The sequence below is a fragment of the Triticum dicoccoides genome, chromosome 5A (assembly GCF_002162155.2).
Source record: "Triticum dicoccoides isolate Atlit2015 ecotype Zavitan chromosome 5A, WEW_v2.0, whole genome shotgun sequence".
Lineage (NCBI taxonomy): Eukaryota > Viridiplantae > Streptophyta > Magnoliopsida > Poales > Poaceae > Triticum > Triticum dicoccoides.
Genome location: NC_041388.1, coordinates 516,846,503 through 516,867,363, shown reverse-complemented (window position 1 = coordinate 516,867,363; position 20,861 = coordinate 516,846,503). Strand labels below are relative to the sequence as shown.

The 20,861-nt window shown below is 43.4% G+C and overlaps 2 protein-coding genes across 2 annotated transcripts; both read left to right on the top strand.

Annotated features, from left to right (window-relative positions):
- Positions 1–12,746: 12,746 nt before the first annotated feature.
- On the top strand, positions 12,747–15,156 carry LOC119302477 (glutathione S-transferase-like). The gene is made up of 9 exons (XM_037579513.1): positions 12,747–12,925; positions 13,224–13,268; positions 13,572–13,657; positions 13,763–13,834; positions 14,060–14,113; positions 14,222–14,297; positions 14,429–14,490; positions 14,651–14,710; positions 14,840–15,156. The coding sequence occupies exons 1-9, from the start codon at positions 12,817–12,819 to the stop codon at positions 14,942–14,944; spliced, it is 669 nt and encodes a 222-aa protein (XP_037435410.1). The 5' UTR covers positions 12,747–12,816; the 3' UTR covers positions 14,945–15,156.
- A 218-nt stretch (positions 15,157–15,374) lies between these two features.
- Positions 15,375–18,530, top strand: LOC119302478 (glutathione S-transferase-like). The gene is made up of 9 exons (XM_037579514.1): positions 15,375–15,624; positions 16,125–16,169; positions 16,575–16,660; positions 16,762–16,833; positions 17,129–17,182; positions 17,303–17,378; positions 17,623–17,684; positions 17,952–18,011; positions 18,119–18,530. Exons 1-9 carry the CDS (start codon positions 15,543–15,545, stop codon positions 18,221–18,223), a joined length of 642 nt encoding a protein of 213 aa, XP_037435411.1. The 5' UTR covers positions 15,375–15,542; the 3' UTR covers positions 18,224–18,530.
- Positions 18,531–20,861: the final 2,331 nt, after the last annotated feature.

The following is a 20,861-nucleotide window of genomic DNA, read 5'->3' as shown; positions in this document are numbered from 1 at the left end:
TTGAGCAGCAACTTGCTTGCTGTTCTTCTTGAAGTTCCCCTTCTTCCCTTTGCCCTTTTCTTGAAACTAGTGGTCTTGTCAACCATCAACACTTGATGTTTTTCTTGATTTCTACCTTCGTTGATTTCAGCATCACAAAGAGCTTGGGAGTTGTTTCCGTTATCCCTTGCATATTATAGTTCATCACGAAGTTCTACTAACTTGGTGATGGTGACTAGAGAATTCTGTCAATCACTATCTTATCTGGAAGATTAACTCCCACTTGATTCAAGCGATTGTAGTACCCAGACAATCTGAGCACATGCTCACTAGTTGAGCGATTCTCCTCCATCTTTTAGCTATAGAACTTGTTGGGGACTTCATATCTCTCAACTCGGGTATTTGCTTGAAATATTAGCTTCAACTCCTAGAACATCTCATATGGTCCATGACGTTCAAATCGTCTTTGAAGTCCCGATTCTAAGCCATTAAGCATGGTGCACTAAACTATCAAGTAGTCATCATATTGAGCTAGCCAAACGTTCATAACGTCTGCATCTGCTCCTGCAATAGGTCTGTCACCTAGCGGTGCATCAAGGACATAATTCTTCTGTGCAGCAATGAGGATAAACCTCAGATCACGGATCCAATCCGCATCATTGCTACTAACATCTTCCAACACAATTTTCTCTAGGAACATATCAAAATAAACATATGAAAACAACAACGCGAGCTATTGATCTACAACATAATTTGCAAAATACTACCAGGACTAAGTTCATGATAAATTTAAGTTCAATTAATCAAATTACTTAAAGAACTCCCACTTAGATAGACATCCCTCTAATCCTCTAAGTGATCACGTGATCCAAATCAACTAAACCATAACTGATCATCACGTGAAATGTAGTAGTTTTCAATGGTGAACATCGTTATGTTGATCATATCTACTATATGATTCACGCTCGACCTTTCAGTCTCTGTGTTCCGAGGCCATATCTGCATATGCTAGGCTCGTCAAGTTTAACCCGAGTATTCTGTGTGTGCAAAACTGGCTTGCACCCATTGTAGATGGACGTAGAGCTTATCACACTCGATCATCATGTGGTGTCTGGGCACGACGAACTTTGGCAACGGTGCATACTTAGGGAGAACACTTCTTGATAATTAGTGAGAGATCATCTTATAATGCTACCGTCAATCAAAGCAAAAATAAGATGTATAAAAGATAAACATCATATGCAATCAAAATATGTGACATGATATGGCCATCATCATCTTGCTTCTTTGATCTCCATCTCCAAAGTACTGTCATGATCTATATCGTCACCGGCATGACACCATGATCTCCATCATCTTGATCTATATCAATGTGTCGTCACGTGGTCGTCTCGCCAACAATTGCTCTTGCAACTATTGCTATCGCATAGTGATAAAGTAAAGCAATTATTTGGCGCTTGCATCTTATGCAATAAAGAGACAACCATAAGGCTTTTGCCAGTTGCCGATAACTTTAACAAAACATGATCATCTCATACAACAACTTATATCTCATCACGTTTTGACCATATCACATCACAACATGCCCTGCAAAAACAAGTTAGACGTCCTCTACTTTGTTGTTGCAAGTTTTACGTGGCTGCTACGGGCTTAAGCAAGAACCAATCTTACCTACGCATCAAAACCACAACGATAGTTTGTCAAATAGACTCCGTTTTAACCTTCGCAAGGACCGGGCGTAGCCACACTCGGTTCAACTAAAATTGGAGAGACAGTCGCCCGCAAGCCACCTATGTGCAAAGCACGTCGGGGGAACCGGTCTCGCGTAAGCGTACGCGTAATGTTGGTCCGGGTCGTCTCGTCCAACAATACCGCTGAACCAAAGTATGACATGCTTGTAGGCAGTATGATTTATACCGCCCACAACTCACTTGTGTTCTACTCGTGCATATAACATCAAACCATAAAACCTAGGCTCGGATGACACTGTTTGGGAACGTAGTAATTTCAAAAAAATTCCTACGCAAACGCAAGATCATGGTGATGCATAGCAACGAGAGGGGGAGAGTGTGATCTATGTACCCTTGTAGATCGACAACGGAAGTGTTAACTTGGTTGATGTAGTCGTACGTCTCCACGACCCGACCGATCAAGCACCGAAACTACGGCACCTCCGAGTTCTAGCACACGTTCAGCTCGATGACGATCCCCGAACTCCGATCCAGCAAAGTTTCGGGGAAGAGTTCCGTCAGCACGACGGCGTGGTGACGATCTTGATGTACTACTGTCGCAGGGCTTCGCCTAAGCACCGCTACAATATGATCGAGGTGGAATATGGTGGCAGGGGGCGCCGCACACGGCTAAGAATATGATCACGTGGATCAACTTGTGTTCATGGGGTGCCCCTTGCCTCAGTATATAAAGGATGGAGGAGGAGGAGGCCGGCCAAGGCTAGGTGCGGCCAGGATGTGGAGTCCTACTAGGACTCCAAGTCCTAGTAGGAGTCCACCAAGAGGGGAGGAAGGGAGAAGGAAGTGGAGGAGAAGGAGAGGTGGCCGGTCCCCTTTTCCCTAGTCCAATTCGGACTAGAGGGGAGGGGGGGCGCAGCAGCCCCTTGGCCCTTTCTCCTCTTCCCACTAAAGCCCATCAAGGCCCATTGCTTCTCCCGTAACTACCCGGTACTCCGAAAAATACCCGAATCACTCGGAACCTTTCCGATGTCCGAATATAGTCGTCCAATATATCAATCTTTACATCTCGACCATTTCGAGACTCCTCGTCATGTCCCCGATCTCATCCGGGACTCCGAACTCCTTCGGTACATCAAAACTCATAAACTCATAATATAACTGTCATCGAAACCTTAAGCGTGCGGACCCTACGGGTTCGAGAACAATGTAGACATGACCGAGACACGTCTCCGGTCAATAACCAATAGCGGGACCTGGATGCCCATATTGGCTCCTACATATTCTACGAAGATCTTTATCGGTCAGACCGCATAACGACATACGTTGTTCCCTTTGTCATCGGTATGTTACTTGCCCGAGATTCAATCGTCGGTATCCAATACCTAGTTCAATCTCGTTACCGGCAAGTCTCTTTACTCGTTCCGTAATACATCATCCCGCAACTAACTCATTAGTTGCAATGCTTGCAAGGCTTAAGTGATGTGCATTACCGAGAGGGCCTAGAGATACCTCTTCGACATTCGGAGTGACAAATCCTAATCTCGAAATACGCCAACCCAACATGTACCTTTGGAGACACCTGTAGAGCTCCTTTACAACCACCCAGTTACGTTGTGATGTTTGGTAGCACACAAAGTATTCCTCCGGCAAACGGGAGTTGCATAATCTCATAGTCATAGGAACATGTATAAGTCATGAAGAAAGCAATAGCAACATACTAAACGATCGGGTGCTAAGCTAATGGAATGGGTCATGTCAATCAGATCATTCATCTAATGATGTGATCCCATTAATCAAATAACAACTCTTTGTCCATGGTTAGGAAACATAACCATCTTTGATTAACGAGCTAGTCAAGTAGAGGCATACTAGTGACACTCTGTTTGTCTATGTATTCACACATGTATTATGTTTCCGGTTAATACAATTCTAGCATGAATAATAAACATTTATCATGAAATAAGGAAATAAACAATAACTTTATTATTGCCTCTAGGGCATATTTCCTTCATGGACTGGGTCCGGAACCTAAGGATCATCCTCATAGCTGGCAAGAAAGATTATGTCCTAGAAGCATCGCTAGGTAACGCACCCATCCCAGAGAACCAAGACGTTATGAACCCTTGGCAGCAGCGTGCTGATGATTACTCCCTCGTTCAGTGCGGCATGCTTTACAGCTTAGAACCGGGGCTCCAAAAGCGTTTTGAGCAACACGGAGCATATGAGATGTTCGAAGAGCTGAAAATGGTTTTCCAAGCTCATGCCCGGGTCGAGAGATATGAAGTCCCCGACAAGTTCTTCAGTTGTAAGATGGAGGAAAATGGTTATGTCAGTGAACACATACTCAAAATGTCTGGGTTGGACAACCGCTTGACTCAGCTGGGAGTTAATCTCCTGGATGACACGGTCATTGACAGAATCCTTCAGTCGCTTCCACCGAGCTACAAGAGCTTTGTGATGAACTTCAATATGTAGGGGATGGAAAAGACCATTCCTGAGGTATATTCAATGCTGAAATCAGCGGAGGTGGAGATCAAAAAGGAACATCAAGTGTTGATGGTGAATAAAACCACTAAGTTTAAGAAAGGCAAGGGTAAGAAGAACTTCAAGAAGGACGGCAAGGGGGTTGCCACGCCCGGTAAGCAAGCTACCGGGAAGAAGCCAAAGAATGGACCCAAGCCCGAGACTGAGTGTTTTTATTGTAAGGGAAGTGGTCACTGGAAGCGGAACTGCCCCAAATACTTAGCGGACAAGAAGGCCGACAACACTAAAGGTATATGTGATATGCGTGTAATTGATGTGTACCTTACCGGTACTCATAGTAGCTCCTGTGTATTTGATACTGGTGCGGTTGCTCACATTTGTAACTCAAAGCAGGAGCAGCGGAATAAGCGGAGACTGGCGAAGGACGAGGTGACGATGCACGTCGGGAATGGTTCCAAGGTTGATGTGATCGCCGTCGGCACGCTGCCTCTACATTTACTTATGGGATTAGTTTTAAACCTCAATAATTGTTATTTAGTGTCAGCTTTGAGCATGAACATTGTATCAGGATCTCGTTTAATTCGAGATGGCTACTCATTTAAATCCGAGAATAATGGTTGTTCTATTTATATGAGAGATATGTTTTATGGTCATGCCCCGCTGGTGAATGGTTTATTCTTAATGAATCTCGAGCGTAATGTTACACATATTCATAGTGTGAATACCAAAAGATGTAAGGTTGATAATGATAGTCCCACATACTTGTGGCACTGCCGCCTTGGTTACATAGGTGTCAAACGCATGAAGAAGATCCATGCAGATGGACTTTTGGAGTCTCTTGACTACGAATCATTTGACACGTGCGAACCATGCCTCATGGGTAAAATGACCAAGACTCCATTCTCCGGAACAATGGAGCGAGCAACCAACTTATTGGAAATCATACATACTGATGTGTGCGGTCCAATGAGTGTTGAGGCTAGCGGTGGCTATCGTTATGTTCTCACCCTCACTGATGACTTGAGTAGATATGGGTATGTCTACTTAATGAAAGACAAGTCTGAGACCTTTGAAAAGTTCAAGGAATTTCAGAGTGAGGTTGAGAATCAACGTGACAGGAAAATCAAGTTCTTGCGATCAGATCGTGGGGGAGAATACTTGAGTCACGAATTTGGCACGCACTTAAGGAAATGTGGAATAGTTTCACAACTCACGCCGCCTGGAACACCTCAGCGTAATGGTGTGTCCGAATGTCGTAATCGCACTCTATTGGATATGGTGCGATCTATGATGTCTCTTACCGATCTACCGCTGTCATTTTGGGGCTATGCTTTAGAGACTACCGCATTCACTTTAAATAGGGCTCCGTCGAAATCCGTTGAGACGACACCGTATGAATTATGGTTTGGGAAGAAACCTAAGCTATCGTTTCTAAAAGTTTGGGGATGCGATGCTTATGTCAAGAAACTTCAACCTGAAAAGCTCGAACCCAAGTCGGAAAAATGCGTCTTCATAGGATACCCTAAAGAAACTATTGGGTATACCTTCTACCTTAGATGCGAAGGCAAGATCTTTGTTGCCAAGAATGGATCCTTTCTAGAGAAAGAGTTTCTCTCGAAAGAAGTAAGTGAGAGGAAAGTAGAACTTGATGAAGTATTACCTCTTGAACCGGAAAGTGGTACAACTCAGGAAAATGTTCCTGAGGTGCCTGCACCGACTAGAGAGGAAGTTAATGATGATGATCATGAAACTTCAGATCAAGTTGCTACTGAACTTCGTAGGTCCACAAGGACATGTTCCGCACCAGAGTGGTACGACAACCATGACCTGGAAATCATGTTGTTAGACAACGGTGAACCTTCGAACTATGAGGAAGCAATGGCGGGCCCAGATTCCGACAAATGGCTAGAAGCCATGAAATCCGAGATAGGATCCATGTATGAAAACGAAGTATGGACTTTGACTGACTTGCCTGATGATCGGCGAGCCATAAAAAATAAATGAATCTTTAAAAAGAAGACAGACGCAGATGGTAATGTGACCATCTACAAGGCTCAACTCGTCGCTAAGGGTTATCGACAAGTTCAAGGGGTTGACTACGATGAGACTTTCTCACCCGTAGTGAAGCTGAAGTCCGTCCGAATCATGTTAGCAATTGCCGCATTCTATGATTATGAGATATGGCAAATGGACGTCAAAACGGCATTCCTTAACGGCTTTCTTAAGGAAGAATTGTATATGATGTAGCCAGAAGGTTTTGTCGATCCTAAGAATGCTAACAAGGTGTGCAAGCTCCAACGCTCAATCTATGGGCTGGTGCAAGCATCTCGGAGTTGGAACATTCGTTTTGATGAGATGATCAAAGCGTTTGGGTTTACGCAGACTTATGGAGAAGCCTGTGTGTACAAGAAAGTGAGTGGGAGCTCCGTAGCATTTCTCATATTATATGTGGATGACATACTGTTGATGGGAAATGATATAGAATTCTTGGAAAGCTAAAGACCTACTTGAACAAGTGTTTTTCAATGAAGGACCTTGGAGAAGCTGCTTATATATTAGGCATCAAAATCTATAGAGATAGATCGAGACGCCTCATTGGTCTTTCACAAAGTACGTACCTTGACAAGATATTAAAGAAGTTCAATATGGATCAATCCAAGAAGGAGTTCTTGCCTGTATTGCAAGGTGTGCAATTGAGCACGGCTCAATGCCCGACCACGGCAGAAGATAGAGAAAAGATGAGTGTCGTCCCCTATGCCTCGGCCATAGGGTCTATTATGTATGTCATGCTGTGTACCAGACCTGATGTAAACCTTGCCGTAAGTTTGGTAGGAAGGTACCAAAGTAATCCCGGCATGGAACACTGGACAGCGGTCAAGAATATCATGAAGTACCTGAAGATGACTAAGGATATGTTTCTTGTTTATGGAGGTGACGAAGAGCTCGTCGTAAAGGGTTACGTCGATGCTAGCTTCAACACAGATCTGGATGACTCTAAGTCACAAACCAGATATGTGTATATTTTGAATGGTGGGGCAGTAAGCTGGTGCAGTTGCAAGCAAAGCGTTGTGGCGGGATCTACATGTGAAGTGGAGTACATGGCAGCCTCGGAGGCAGCACAAGAAGCAATCTGGATGAAGGAGTTCATTACCGACCTAGGAGTCATTCCCAATGCGTCGGGCCCGATGACTCTCTTCTGTGACAACACTGGAGCTATTGCCCTTGCCAAGGAGCCCAGGTTTCACAGGAAGACCAGGCATATCAAGCGTCGCTTCAACTCCATTCATGAAAGTGTTCAAAATGGAGACATAGATATTTGTAAAGTACATACGAACCTGAATGTAGCAGATCCGTTGACTAAACCTCTCCCTAGAGCAAAACATGATCAACACCAGAACTCTATGGGTGTCCGATTCATCACAATGTAACTAGATTATTGACTCTAGTGCAAGTGGGAGACTGTTGGAAATATGCCCTAGAGGCAATAATAAAATGGTTATTATTATATTTCCTTGTTCATGATAATTGTCTATTGTTCATGCTATAATTGTGTTATCCGGAAATCGTAATACATGTGTGAATACATAGACCACAACACGTCCCTAGTGAGCCTCTAGTTGACTAGCTCGTTGATCAAAAGATAGTCATGGTTTCCTGACTATGGACATTAGATGTCATTGATAACGGGATCACATTATTAGGAGAATGATGTGATGGACAAGACCCAATCCTAAGCATAGCACAAGATCGTGTAGTTCGTTTGCTAGAGCTTTTTCCGAATGTCAAGTATCATTTCCTTAGACCATGAGATTGTGCAACTCCCAAATACCGTAGGAGTGCTTTGGGTGTGCCAAATGTCACAACGTAACTGGGTGACTATAAAGGTGCACTACGGGTATCTCCGAAAGTGTCTGTTGGGTTGGCACGAATCGAGACTGGGATTTGTCACTCCATATGACGGAGAGGTATCTCTGGGCCCACTCGGTAATGCATCATCATAATGAGCTCAATGTGACCAAGTGGTTTATCACGGGATCATGCATTACGGTACGAGTAAAGTGACTTGCCGGTAACGAGATTGAACGAGGTATTGGGATACCAACGATCGAGTCTCGGGCGAGTAACATACCGATTGACAAAGGGAATTGTATACGGGATTGATTGAATCCTCGACATCGTGGTTCATCCGATGAGATCATCGAGGAGCATGTGGGAGCCAACATGGGTATCTAGATCCTGCTGTTGGTTATTGACCGGAGATTCGTCTCGGTCATGTCTGCGTGTCTCCCGAACCCGTAGGGTCTACACACTTAAGGTTCGGTGACGCTAGGGTTGTTGAGATATTAGTATGCGGTAACCCAAAAGTTGTTAGGAGTCCCGGATGAGATCCCGGACGTCACGAGGAGTTCCGGAATGGTCCGGGGGTGAAGAATTGTATATAGGAAGTCCAGTTTCGGCCACCGGGAAAGTTTCAGGGGTCACCGGTATTGTACCGGGACCACCGGAAGGGTCCCGGGGGTCCACCGGGTGGGGCCACCTATCCCGGAGGGCCCCATGGGCTGAAGTGGGAGGGGAACCAGCCCCTAATGGGCTGGTGCGCCCCCCTTGGGCCTCCCCCTGCGCCTAGGGTTGGAAACCCTAGGGGTGGGGGCGCCCCACTTGGCTTGGGGGGCAAGCCACCCCCTTGGTCGCCGCCCCCCATCTAGATGGGATCTAGAGGGGCCGGCGCCCCCCTGGACCCCTATATAAAGAGGGGGGAGGGAGGGCTGCACACCCTAGCCCCCGCGCGCCTCCCTCTCCCTCCCGTGACACCTCTCCCTCTCGCTGAGCTTGGCGAAGCCCTGCCGAGATCACTGATGCTTCCACCACTACGCCGTCGTGCTGCTGGATCTCCATCAACCTCTCCTTCCCCCTTGCTGGATCAAGAAGGAGGAGACGTCTTCCCCAACCATACGTGTGTTGAACGCAGAGGTGTCGTCTGTTTGACGCTCGGTCATCAGTGATTTGGATCACGACAAGTATGACTCCATCAACCCCATTCTCTTGAACGCTTCCGCTTGCGATCTACAAGGGTATGTAGATGCACTCCTATTCCCCTCGTTGCTAGATGACTCCATAGATTGATCTTTGGTGATGCGTAGAATTTTTTTAAATTTCTGCTACGTTCCCTAACATTCCCCACCTTAGCCACCAAGGGGAAATAGGGAGACCCAAATATTTGAAGGGAAAGGCTCCCAAGGAGCAATTGAGCAACTTGGAACCCCGCAACACTTCAGCCTCGTCAACACTAGTGACAATAACCTCACTCTTAGAAAAGTTAATTTTGAGCCCCGACAAGGCTTCAAAACAGAGAAGAATAAATTTGAGATTGGCAATACATGAGTCATTCAACTCCACGAGAACGGTCGTATCGTCCGCATACTGGAGATGGGTGAGACCCTCAGGGAGAAGGTGAGATATCACGGGAGAGATATGGCCGGCCGAAGCTTCCCTATCCAGCATGCAAGATAAAGCATTGGCAACAAAATTGAACAGAATAGGATAAGCCGGATCCCCTTGCCGAAGGACACAACCATTGGCAAAGTAATTGCTTATGGATCCATTCACAGCTACCGCTGTATGACCACCAGACACCAACTGTATCAGTCGGTGAACAACCCCTGGGTCAAAACCCTTAGCAAGCAGAACGTGGCGTAGGAAATCCCAGCTAACCGAATCGTAGGCTTTCTCGAAGTCGAGTTTAAGGATCAAGGCCTTGGAGCCCCTCTTCCTAAGATCATGCACAATCTCATGTAAGCAGAGAATACCATATGGAATAAATCTACCCTTAATAAAGGCAGACTGGGACGGGCTAATAGTGCGATGTGCCACGAGGGTTAACCTAGTCGCCATGCCTTTCGCAGGAAACTTCGCGAAGTTATTTATCAGCGCGATAGGACGGAACTGAGAAATGGAGTCGACGCCCTTGAACTTGGGAATGAGAGTGAGAACGGCATAATTCAGACGGGAAATGTCGACAGTGCCAAGACAGAATCCTTGTATGATCCTACACACCACGTGCGGAGAGAGGGTCAGAAGCGCTTAAAGAATGGGATCGAGAAGCCATCCGGGTCCGAGGCCGAGTTGATATTAGAAGAATTGATGGCCATCTCGATTTCCTCAACAGAGGGAGGAATTGCTACCTCTTGAGCACTGCATTGGTTTTCCCTTGAAGAGGAAAGGGTGATGCAGTAAAGCAGCATAAGTATTTCCCTCGGTTTTTGAGAACCAAGGTATCAATCCAGTAGGAGACCACGCGCGAGTCACCTCGTACCTACACAAACAAATAAGAACCTCGCAACCAACGCAATAAAGGGGTTGTCAATCCCTTCATGGCCACTTGCAAGAGTGAGATCTGGTAGAGAAGATAATAATAAGATAAATATTTTTGGTATTTTTATGATATAGATTGAAAGTAAATATTACAAAACAAAATAGATTAGAAACATGTATGATGGAAAATAGACCCGGGGGGCATAGGTTTCACTAGTGGCTTCTCTCGAGATAGCATAAGTATTACGATGGGTGAACAAATTACTGTCGAGCAATTGATAGAAAAACGAATAATTATGAGAATATCTAGGCATGATCATGTATATAGGCATCACGTCCGAGACAAGTAGACCGAAACGATTCTGCATCTACTACTATTACTCCACACATCGACCGCTATCCAGCATGCATCTAGAGTATTAAGTTCATAAGAATAGAGTAACGCCTTAAGCAAGATGACATGATGTAGAGGGATAAACTCATGCAATATGATATAAACCCCATCTTTTTATCCTCGATGACAACAATACAATACGTGTTGTTTCCTTTTCTGTCACTGGGATCGAGCACCGCAAGATTGAACCCAAAGCTAAACACTTATCCCATTGCAAGAAAGATCAATCTAGTAGGCCAAACTAAACTGATAATTCGAAGAGACTTGCAAAGATAAACCAATCATGCATAAAAGAATTCAGAGAAGATTCAAATATTGTTCATAGATAGACTTGATCATAAACCTATAATTTATCAGATCTCGACAAACACACCGCAAAAGGAGTTACATCGAATAGATCTCCAAGAGAATCGAGGAGAACTTTGTATTGAGATCCAAAGAGAGAGAAGAAGCCATTTAGCTACTAGCTATGGACCCGTAGGTCTGAGGTAAACTACTCACACATCATCGGAGAGGCCATGGAGTTGATGTAGAGGCCCTCCGTGATCAATGCCCCCTCCGGCGGAGCTCCGGAAAAGGCCAAGATGGGATCTCTTGGGTACAAAAGGTTGCGACGGTGGAAATAGGGGTTCGTGGTGCTCCTGGATGTTTGCGGGGTATATGGATATATATAGGAGGAAGAAGTAGGTCGGTTGAGCAACGAGGGGCCCACGAGGGTGGAGGGCGCGCCAGAGGGGTGGGTGCGTCCCCTGCCTCATGGCCGCCTCATTGATTGCTTGACGTCCATTTTAAGTCTCCTGGATCACGTTTGTTCCAAAAATCACGTTCCGAAGGTTTCATTCCGTTTGGACTTCGTTTGATATTCCTTTTCTACGAAACACTGAAATAGGCAAAAAACAGCAATTTTGGCTGGGCCTTCGGTTAATAGGTTAGTCCTAAAAGTAATATAAAAGTGTAAAATAAAAGCCATTAACATCCAAAACAAATAATATAATAATATGAAACAATAAAAAGTTATAGATACGTTGGAGACGTATCAGGAATCATTAGGGCCGCATTCTCGTCGACCAAAACCCCGTTTGTCCTGAGTCCAGAGGTTAGGGGAGATGATGAGGCCCGAGGTCGGCCTGGCAGCGAGGAGCGAGGAAAAGAAGTTGAAAATGTGATCCATGATCAAATGGGGGTCCACTACCCTAGTACCATCAATGACAAGGCTGTCAATGAAGCATGTATGCCGACGGTCATTAATAGCAAAAGAAAATAGGCCGTAGGAGAGTCGCTCTTAAGGACCCAGTTGATAGAACCTCACTGCCTTCAATAAATGTAAGGCTTAATATTTCATTTTTTTTCATATACGACAATCAATCACCTTAATTTACTTATCTTCTAAATTAATTGCACTTTAATTACTTATCAAATTTCTTATTAAAATATAAGTTAAATCACAGACCGGATTTGGTAAACATTTATTTTATAAAAATCACATTAATATAAGCAGGTAAATCATAAACTGACATGCTAGAATATTTACACCCCCACTATAAGGCACGTGCATTGTCCTATCCTACAAAATTGCTTCGACCTAGAAGTCTCTTTTTCAAGTACTAGTCAATGTGTATGTGCAATGCACGTTAATTTGGAAGTATATTAAGTGTATACAGATATTAAGTAAAATATTATTTGCGTGTTATTATGTGATTATTACTATATTGGACATGAAATTAATTGCACACTAAACGTGTTAAGCGCTTGATATTAAAACAGTCTAGGTCGTTGGATTGACATGATTTAATGACCGAGATAAATTGAATCTGCCTCTTTGAATTTTTTTATATTGGTATAAATATAGACATTGATAGAACGATATTTTCTCTAAAGAAAAAACACACACGGAAGGATAAACTCTAGTGCTTCGTACTACCGTTTCCCCAGAGAAAACAATTGGGCGGAATTGGGATGCGGAAGGAGGAGGCAGCCATGTCGGCAGCAACGGGGAAGCCGATCCTGTACAGCAAATGGTTCAGCTCCTGCTCGCACCGGGTTCGGATCGCCCTTAACCTCAAAGGTACGCGTACCAGCTAGCCTCGCTTCTTGATTCTGCCGCATAGGTCGCGGGATCACAATTGTGAGGATTTTTCTTTTGAAAAGTCTATTGTGAGGATTATGGGTGCTTGATTGCCAAAGCTCTAGCTCAGCTTTATCAGTTAGATCCGGGATGAAGAGCTTTTCCTCACCAGTGATGTGATTCAGAGAAAATAGCTCCCAAATTTCACCAAAGTTCATAAGAGCTGTTTAGATCTTATTAGTACTGGTACTATTTGCTACTGTATGTACTAATTATACCATTTCCCCCAATCATAAAGGTGTGGATTTCGAGTACAGAGCGACCAACCCGATGACAGATCCAGGTATACAGCTGAATCTCTGCTCTTTTTTTTTCTTTACAATGAAATCGTCACTTGCTCGGAGGGTACCATTTCTGATGGCAAATTAAGCAGTTCTCCGGTGTCAATGGTGTAAAGGAAAGCTGCTTATCAGTAGCATAAATGAAAGTTTGATACCTATTTTCCTGGATCTGAGTACACAACTATTTGATCCTTTTGCTACTATGATTTTGTAGAAGCTGCGTTATGTTACGTATGCGGTATGCTTCATGTTCTTTTTAGTAGTTCATGATGTTATTTCATTGTTCTTGCTGCTTCCCTTTGTAGATTATGAGAAAATCAATCCTGTTAAGTTTGTCCCAGCATTAGTGGATGGGGATTTTGTTGTTTCCGACTCGTTCGCAATCATTTTGGTAAGCTGCAACTCTTCACTGCATTTTTGAGCTTACAAAATTAACTCTTACAACGCTTGTGCAGTGATATATTAGCAATTAACGGGCTTGTTTTGTATTGAGCAGTATATGGAAGACAAGTACCCTCAGTGTCCTCTCTTACCCCGAGATCTGAAAAAGAAAGCTCTTAATTTGCAGGTACTATTGTGTCTGCTTAAAATTATATAAGCACAACACAATTCGAAGCACTGAAATAAGTTTTAGATGTTTATTGGATGAAACTTGTTGTAAGTTAACGGTTTTACAACAGATGGAGACACTAACTAATTTGTAGCTGAAACCTATCTTACTTATGTAGGTGCTGTTGTTGATTACACATTTTAGTATGCGTACTTCATAAAACAAGTTTGTCCCTTGTTGCAGATTGCAAGCATAGTGTGTTCAAGCATCCAGCCTCTTCAGAGCCATGCTGTCATTGTGCGTACAGATAGAATCTTTAAGTTTTTTCAGACTAGAATTAAACTTCCCTTTCAATTATACTGTGACAATATCCATATACGCTTGGTTCTATATGATTGTTTGTAGGGTTCATATCTTGGCACAATGGACACCAATGAGAGCCTTCAGATGGTTCAATATTATATTGACAAAGGCTTCAGAGGTGCGATTTCTACCACTCAGTTTACCAAATAGCTTAGAACACTTGCAATTTTCCCCTTGCTTCAGTCTCGCGTTCATAATCATATACAGCATCCGTGTTGGTCTGAACTATCCTCGATAATTTTGTTTCAGCGATTGAGAAACTTCTGGAAGGATGTGACAGCAAATATGCCACTGGAGATGAAGTTCAAATGGTGTGCGCTGCAAAGCTCAAACCCAGGCTTTGTTCTTTGATAGTACATAATATGCTGGTCACAGCGAAGAGTGTGCTGAAGTGCTCTACTTACATTCCTGCTAACTCTGTTAGTGTATCATCAGCTAAGTAGGTTCTATATATATTGTGGCCATTTTCAGGCGGATGTGTTTTTAGCGCCCCAGATCCACGCTGGTGTGACACGCTTCCAAATCGATATGGTATGCAATGTTACCCTATTCTAAGCTCTCTGTTGCTTAGTATGTATGTGACGTGCAAATGTGAAAATGTCTTGCACTGATTATTCAGAAACCAGAGTTATAAGCTTGTATTGATATTTTCTCTGGCAGTCAAAGTACCCTATTTTGGCAAGGCTTCAAGACGCTTACAATGAGCATCCTGCATTTCAAGCCGCACTTCCTGCGAACCAACCAGATGCTCCTCCATCCCAGTAAAGTAATCAGGACCTCGATGACTGTAAGATTTTTCATGTTTGATCGAGATTCTATGATGTAATTTCAAAGTTAGATGCTCATGTAAGCAAAGACCCCTGGATGAGCTTGACGACATTGCTGTAAAAGTGAATAAATGCAATTTATCGTATGTGCCAGTGTAAAATTCTAGTATCAATAAAGAGAAGAAAGGGAAGAAGACGAGTCAAACATTATTTCCCTGTTGTCAAGCCGAAAAAGACATCATCGATTAACATATCATTTTGGGATGGCCTTATCTTCTCATTTTGTTCTTTTCTCTACCCACCAACAATCAATCAATCATACACCTAGTCCAAGGTGACTTCATCTCCCTGACTCTGGGGGCATCTGGTGGGCCCTACATAATCAGTCTGATACTCAGGCTTGGGTAGCATCTTCTGCTCTTGTCCCCTTGTGCTCTGCTCACACCAGTTTTCTGCACGGTGCTCTCTCTGTTCACATGAGGAGAGGAGAAGAACAATCCCTTCTCCGGCTCCTCATACCAATAAATATAGTCACATACTGCTGCATCGTCTCCATCTAGTAGTGGAGGAAGAGGAGAAAGGGGTAGCAGGCAGCAATGGCGACGGCCAAGCCCATCCTGTACGGCGCCTGGATCAGCTCTTGCTCTCACCGTGTCCGGATCGCTCTCAATCTCAAAGGTGAGTACTTCTTGAGGTTTGGAGCTTCATCTGTTCCTTTTTTCTTGATTATGTTAGCCCCGGATTAGTCCTAATTCAGCTTCTCCATCCCTATGGTCTTAGAGTTGATTATGTATATTCTAGATTCTGAACACTCTTCAGTTGGGAACATTTCAGATGCCACCAGTTGTGTATTTGTTTTGGGTCTGGAACATGTAAATGAATATCATAATTGTTGAGTAACGTGATTGTATTAGGAAACATAGGTTAGACTAGGAAATATTCTGGCTTGCCTTGTACTCCTATATATATGCCCACGAGGCTCAAGCAATACAATGAACAATTCCACCAAATCCCTCTCTCCCTTCTAACAATAATTATGATGCACACTTAGGTGTGTGTTCGAGAAAAATGATTAATGCAGAGCAAACTAGATGTAGTAATTTCGGCGCACACTTAAATGATAAAAGTTGTAGGCTCTTGTTCAGGAAACTAATTAATTCATTCTCTCTATGGTGCAGGTGTGGACTATGAGTACAAGGCAGTCAATCCTCGGACAGATCCAGGTACTCATATTTACCAGATAACATCCACATAGTAATTATAAAGCCATCTCATCCCGTTTTTTTTTAAACATCTCATTTCCGGTTTGCAATTGATGAGAGCTCAAAATGCCAACTGGTCAGAGTTGCCTCGTGATGCATGCCTACTTATGCCTTATTACTAGGCTAGTAGCTGCCTAATCTGCAGGGAACTGCGCATAGACTATTCCTTCCCTGGACATTAGCTTAGTCTGCTATAACAACTTTGTGCACCATCTTTGATGATGAAAATCTTGGCTTGATCAATGATACAATTGCAATGCATGTTGTACCCATCTATTCCCGATGCTGAAATCTACGGAATGTTGAAAAACGCATAATTTGTATTCTGCTTTAGGAGAATTCACCGTTATGGATTTCTTATTGCAGACTATGAAAAAATAAACCCGATCAAATACATACCAGCATTGGTAGATGGGGACTTTGTTCTATCTGATTCTCTCGCTATCATGTTGGTGAGTCACAATTCTTGCTTCAGTGGATTAAGAATGTGTTTCTTCAGCATTCCTGTCCCTCTGTTACTAGTTAACAAGCGTCTTTCTAATGCACTGAGCAGTATCTGGAAGATAAGTATCCTCAGCATCCTCTCGTACCTAAAGATATCAAAACGAAAGGTCTTGATCTTCAGGTATATGTCCGGCTAAAGATCTTCTTTGGCTCTTTTTTCTACTCCCTCCGTTCGCTTTTGTAAGACGTTTTAGACATTTAAGACAACACCTAAAACAGTTCAATTTCAGCTGTCTAAAACGTCTTACAAAAGTGAACAGAGGGAGTAGAAAAATCTCTTCTATAGTTCTACTTCTGTGTCTTGTTAATCACATGAACCATAGTTGTTCAAAACTCTTTTTTCGAACCATAGTTGTTCAGCACACTTATCGGTAACTCCATATGGAGTAGCTAATTACATTTTTTGCTTGTTGCAGATTGCGAACATAGTTTGCTCAAGCATCCAACCTCTCCAAGGCTACGGCGTAATTGTGGGTTTTTACCGAGAGTTACCTACCGCTGACAAGATTTCGTCTTAATTTTCAACGATTATTTCAGTACGAGTTTGACAGTGTTTGTGTGTGCACTATTTATATTTGTTTACTTTGCAGGGTTTGCATGAGGGTAGGTTGAGCCCCGATGAGAGCCTTGAGGTGGTTCAACGTTATATTGACAAGGGCTTCAAAGGTGCGATATTTCGCAACATACTGTCTGCACAGTTATATACCTGCAGATTTGAGAAAAAAGGAATTTGGAATCTCTCTCTGTTTTCCTCTAGACTTCCTTTTCTCTTAGCCATTCTTCGATCATATGTGACAGAGAGATGTTCAGTTGTGCTGTTCTGAGTTCTGACCGCCGTCAACCATACTTATTATTTGTTCAGTTGACCAAAATAATCTTACTCTTGGTCTGCTCTTACTATTTGTTGCAGCAATAGAAAAGCTCTTGGATGGATGTGACAGCAAATATTGCGTCGGAGATGAAGTCCATTTGGTTTGTGTTTCTGAGCCTACACACTTCTTCACTGATACTACATGTTTGATGCTTTTCCTTGATCAGTCACCTCGAAATGAACTTCCAAGTCAACATGACCAAATTGATCATGCATAATTTTCTCCACACATATTTCAAAATTCCATTCCGGACTCCCCATTTCCTTAATTATCATGTCACTATTATTACTGAATGTGCTACTACTAATACTAATCTTGAACTATATATTCTGAATTTCTGATACATGTACATTTGTGGCCTTGGCAGGGAGATGTGTGTCTAGCCCCACAGATCCATGCCGCCATCAATCGCTTCCAGATTGATATGGTATTCACTTCCTCTCTGATATTCTTTGTGCAAATTAAGATTTCTGCTGCTCTCACCCTACATACTCATCAGAAAACCAACAGCAACAAGCTTTCCTTTTCTTGCAGACGAAGTACCCAACCTTGTCGCGACTTCACGATGCCTACATGGAAATTCCGGCATTTCAAGCCGCACTGCCCCAGAATCAGCCAGATGCACCTTCAGCAAAATAATCAAGAAATCAAGCCAGTTACAACTATACGCGTGTAATTTCCACAATAATGAGGAATGTAGTCTGCAATGCATGGAAGAACCTCTCATAAGTCATAACTTGTCAGTTTGTCTGCGTGTACACGACTTTGTCGTCCATCTAGATGCCATGGCGAGCTGCCGGCCGGGCTCCGGTACCATGTAAAATTAGTATTGATCGATTCACTGCCAGTAAGATTCAGCAGAAAAAAGAAAGGTGATTTGATGAATTGACCTGTATTTATAACTGATGTTCTCTCTTGGATTTGTATTTGTTGCTGGATTTTTTTTTGTGGGGGATTTATTGCTGATGTTGATTGGGTAAATTCGCTCTGTTTGGCAAGCGGTGCCGTTTCCATTGGACGGCCCCTGTGATTTTTTGAGGCCGGAAAGTGATTTGTGCTTAAATACCATCGATGGATTGATGGTGATCTGCTGTCATTTTCACCGTATTAACAAGTAATCTGTTGGAGAGTAGGATTTTGCAGAAACGAAATGGCCCTGACCTTTTCAGATTAATCAGGGAATCGGCTTGCTTGTTTTTCTCCTGAGGAGTCAAAATGTGAGACTAGTCAGTCCCGATGCGGAAAATACAAAGGAGAACCTGGGTACCAGCGCACCGTATATTCAAAAATATATATTAATAATTCAAAAAGAAGTTCAAAAAATCCCAAAACTTCTTTGGCACCAGACATGATCAAATATTGTAGTCGTATAAAAAGATTCATTAGAGAAAGACTTTTATTGTATCCTGAGTCGAAGATTCGGCAAAAAACGCTATATACAAGTACTATACTGTTGTCATAGATTTCTCTTTTTTGCCCTGAAGTCAAAATGAATCATTTCTTATCCAAACTTTTTATATGGGTAGAATACCTAATCATGTTTGATTCCCAAAAAAATCTGTATTTAAAAAAAATTGAATTACTAATTTTTTTGACGGACATAGGATGCGCAAGAACCCGAGAGCACCAAGTTCCCGTCCGTTCCGATGCATGTTTGCTTCAGAGAAAGAACTCTCTTCTGGTCGTCATTGGTGGGAGTCGTACAATGAGGTCACGTGTGGACCAAGAGCTGGGCGAAGTGTACACAACACAAAAGATTGTTTGGAACATGACAGTGTGAGTTCATTTGTTTCTTCTAGCACTCCGCTGGTTATATCTGAACCCTCTGCACGCTCCGCGTCTGTGACTCTGTGTGCGACACATCCATCGGAAGAAAAGAGCGACACATGTTGCGCCAACAGATGAAGCTATGAAGAAGAGCGACATTTGACCTTTTTCAGTTGTTTATGTTCTTTTTCGTTTTCTTTTTTCTTTGTGGACTTGCTCACAAAGCACGAGCGCCATATGGCATTTTAAGTACTTTTCTTGTTGCGCCTTTTCAAAACAAAAGTGAATTCAAATGGTTAGCCTTTTTTTAGTGTGGAACCACCCCATCTAGGCCAAAATCTCATCTGACATGGCTGCTCGTATTTTTCTGGATTTTCTTTCATGTATTTTGATGATGTGCGCTCGCTAGAAGACAATCTCCATCGACTACGAGATGCCTGTAACGACTTTGATTAGTACAGACACAAGCATTCATATGTATGCGCATACACTTATCCCTATGAACACACACGCACACCTTATTCCTATGAGCACCTCCGAAAGACTGAGCCGGCATATCATCGTAAAAATTATGAACGCGGGAACGTCTCCTCTCACTGAATGCGCATCGCCGGAAATCCGAAGTCCTGAAATAAATTTAAAAATAAATGCGAGCACTAGGATTTGAACCTTGATGGGCTGGGGATACCACAATCACTCTAACCATCCAACCACAGGTTGGTTCATAATAATCTTGTATCTATCTCTCTATGTATTTCTTTCTCCCTTTTGTCTTAATATATGACATGCAGTCCCATGATTCAAAAAAAAAACTCTCTCGAAAGTGCTAATAGGGTCATGAACTCATGATACGCTTGTTTGTATTCCTTTCGTTCTAAATTACTCGTCATGGTTTTAGTTCAAACCACGACGAGTAATTTAGAACGGAGGGAGTAGTAGGTTGTACCGTGTATGTATACTTGAGCCCCTGCATTTATACGGTGTTAAAAGAAGCGGAGTGTGATCGATCCATTGTTTGGCAATCGGAGCCTCCAGATTTCCTTGTCGATGTTTTGGCAAACGACGTATCCATATTTGAGCATGAAATATAAAACACCGTGATGGCGTATTACCATAAAAAAAACGTTTCATCAATTTAAAAAAAGAGAAGTGTCCATGGAGGAATTCAGACGGTGCCTAAATTTCCGCTGCCAGAAAAGCGTAAGCAAACTTTGGTGTGCCCCGCACATAAAAATACGCGGTTTGGCGTCCAAGGCCCCTCAACGACTGCGGCCGTACGCACCCACAAGTCACGCGCGCCTGCGCCTGACGCCGACGACCTCAGCCGCCCCCCGCCCCCCGCCCCCGCCGTCGATCCCGCGACGGACGCCCCGCCAGGCGCCACGTGGGCCCTCCGCCCCGCAGCAGAGAAGAACCCCGCGCGCTCCCCCGGTGGGCCCGGGTCGAGGCAGCGCAATCACAGCCGGCCAACCTCCCCCTCTCTCCCTCGCTTCTCCCCCACTACTACTTG

Excerpts from the sequence above, each read along its gene's own strand:
- LOC119302477 (XM_037579513.1), top strand. The coding sequence starts at position 12,817 with ATGCGGAAGGAGGAGGCAGCCATGTCGGCAGCAACGGGGAAGCCGATC. Across the intron at positions 12,926-13,223 it reads GATCGCCCTTAACCTCAAAG|GTGTGGATTTCGAGTACAGA; the intron begins GTACGCGTACCA and ends CCAATCATAAAG. Across the intron at positions 14,298-14,428 it reads TATTGACAAAGGCTTCAGAG|CGATTGAGAAACTTCTGGAA; the intron begins GTGCGATTTCTA and ends ATTTTGTTTCAG.
- LOC119302478 (XM_037579514.1), top strand. The coding sequence starts at position 15,543 with ATGGCGACGGCCAAGCCCATCCTGTACGGCGCCTGGATCAGCTCTTGC. Across the intron at positions 16,661-16,761 it reads ATTCTCTCGCTATCATGTTG|TATCTGGAAGATAAGTATCC; the intron begins GTGAGTCACAAT and ends TGCACTGAGCAG. Across the intron at positions 17,685-17,951 it reads TCGGAGATGAAGTCCATTTG|GGAGATGTGTGTCTAGCCCC; the intron begins GTTTGTGTTTCT and ends TGGCCTTGGCAG.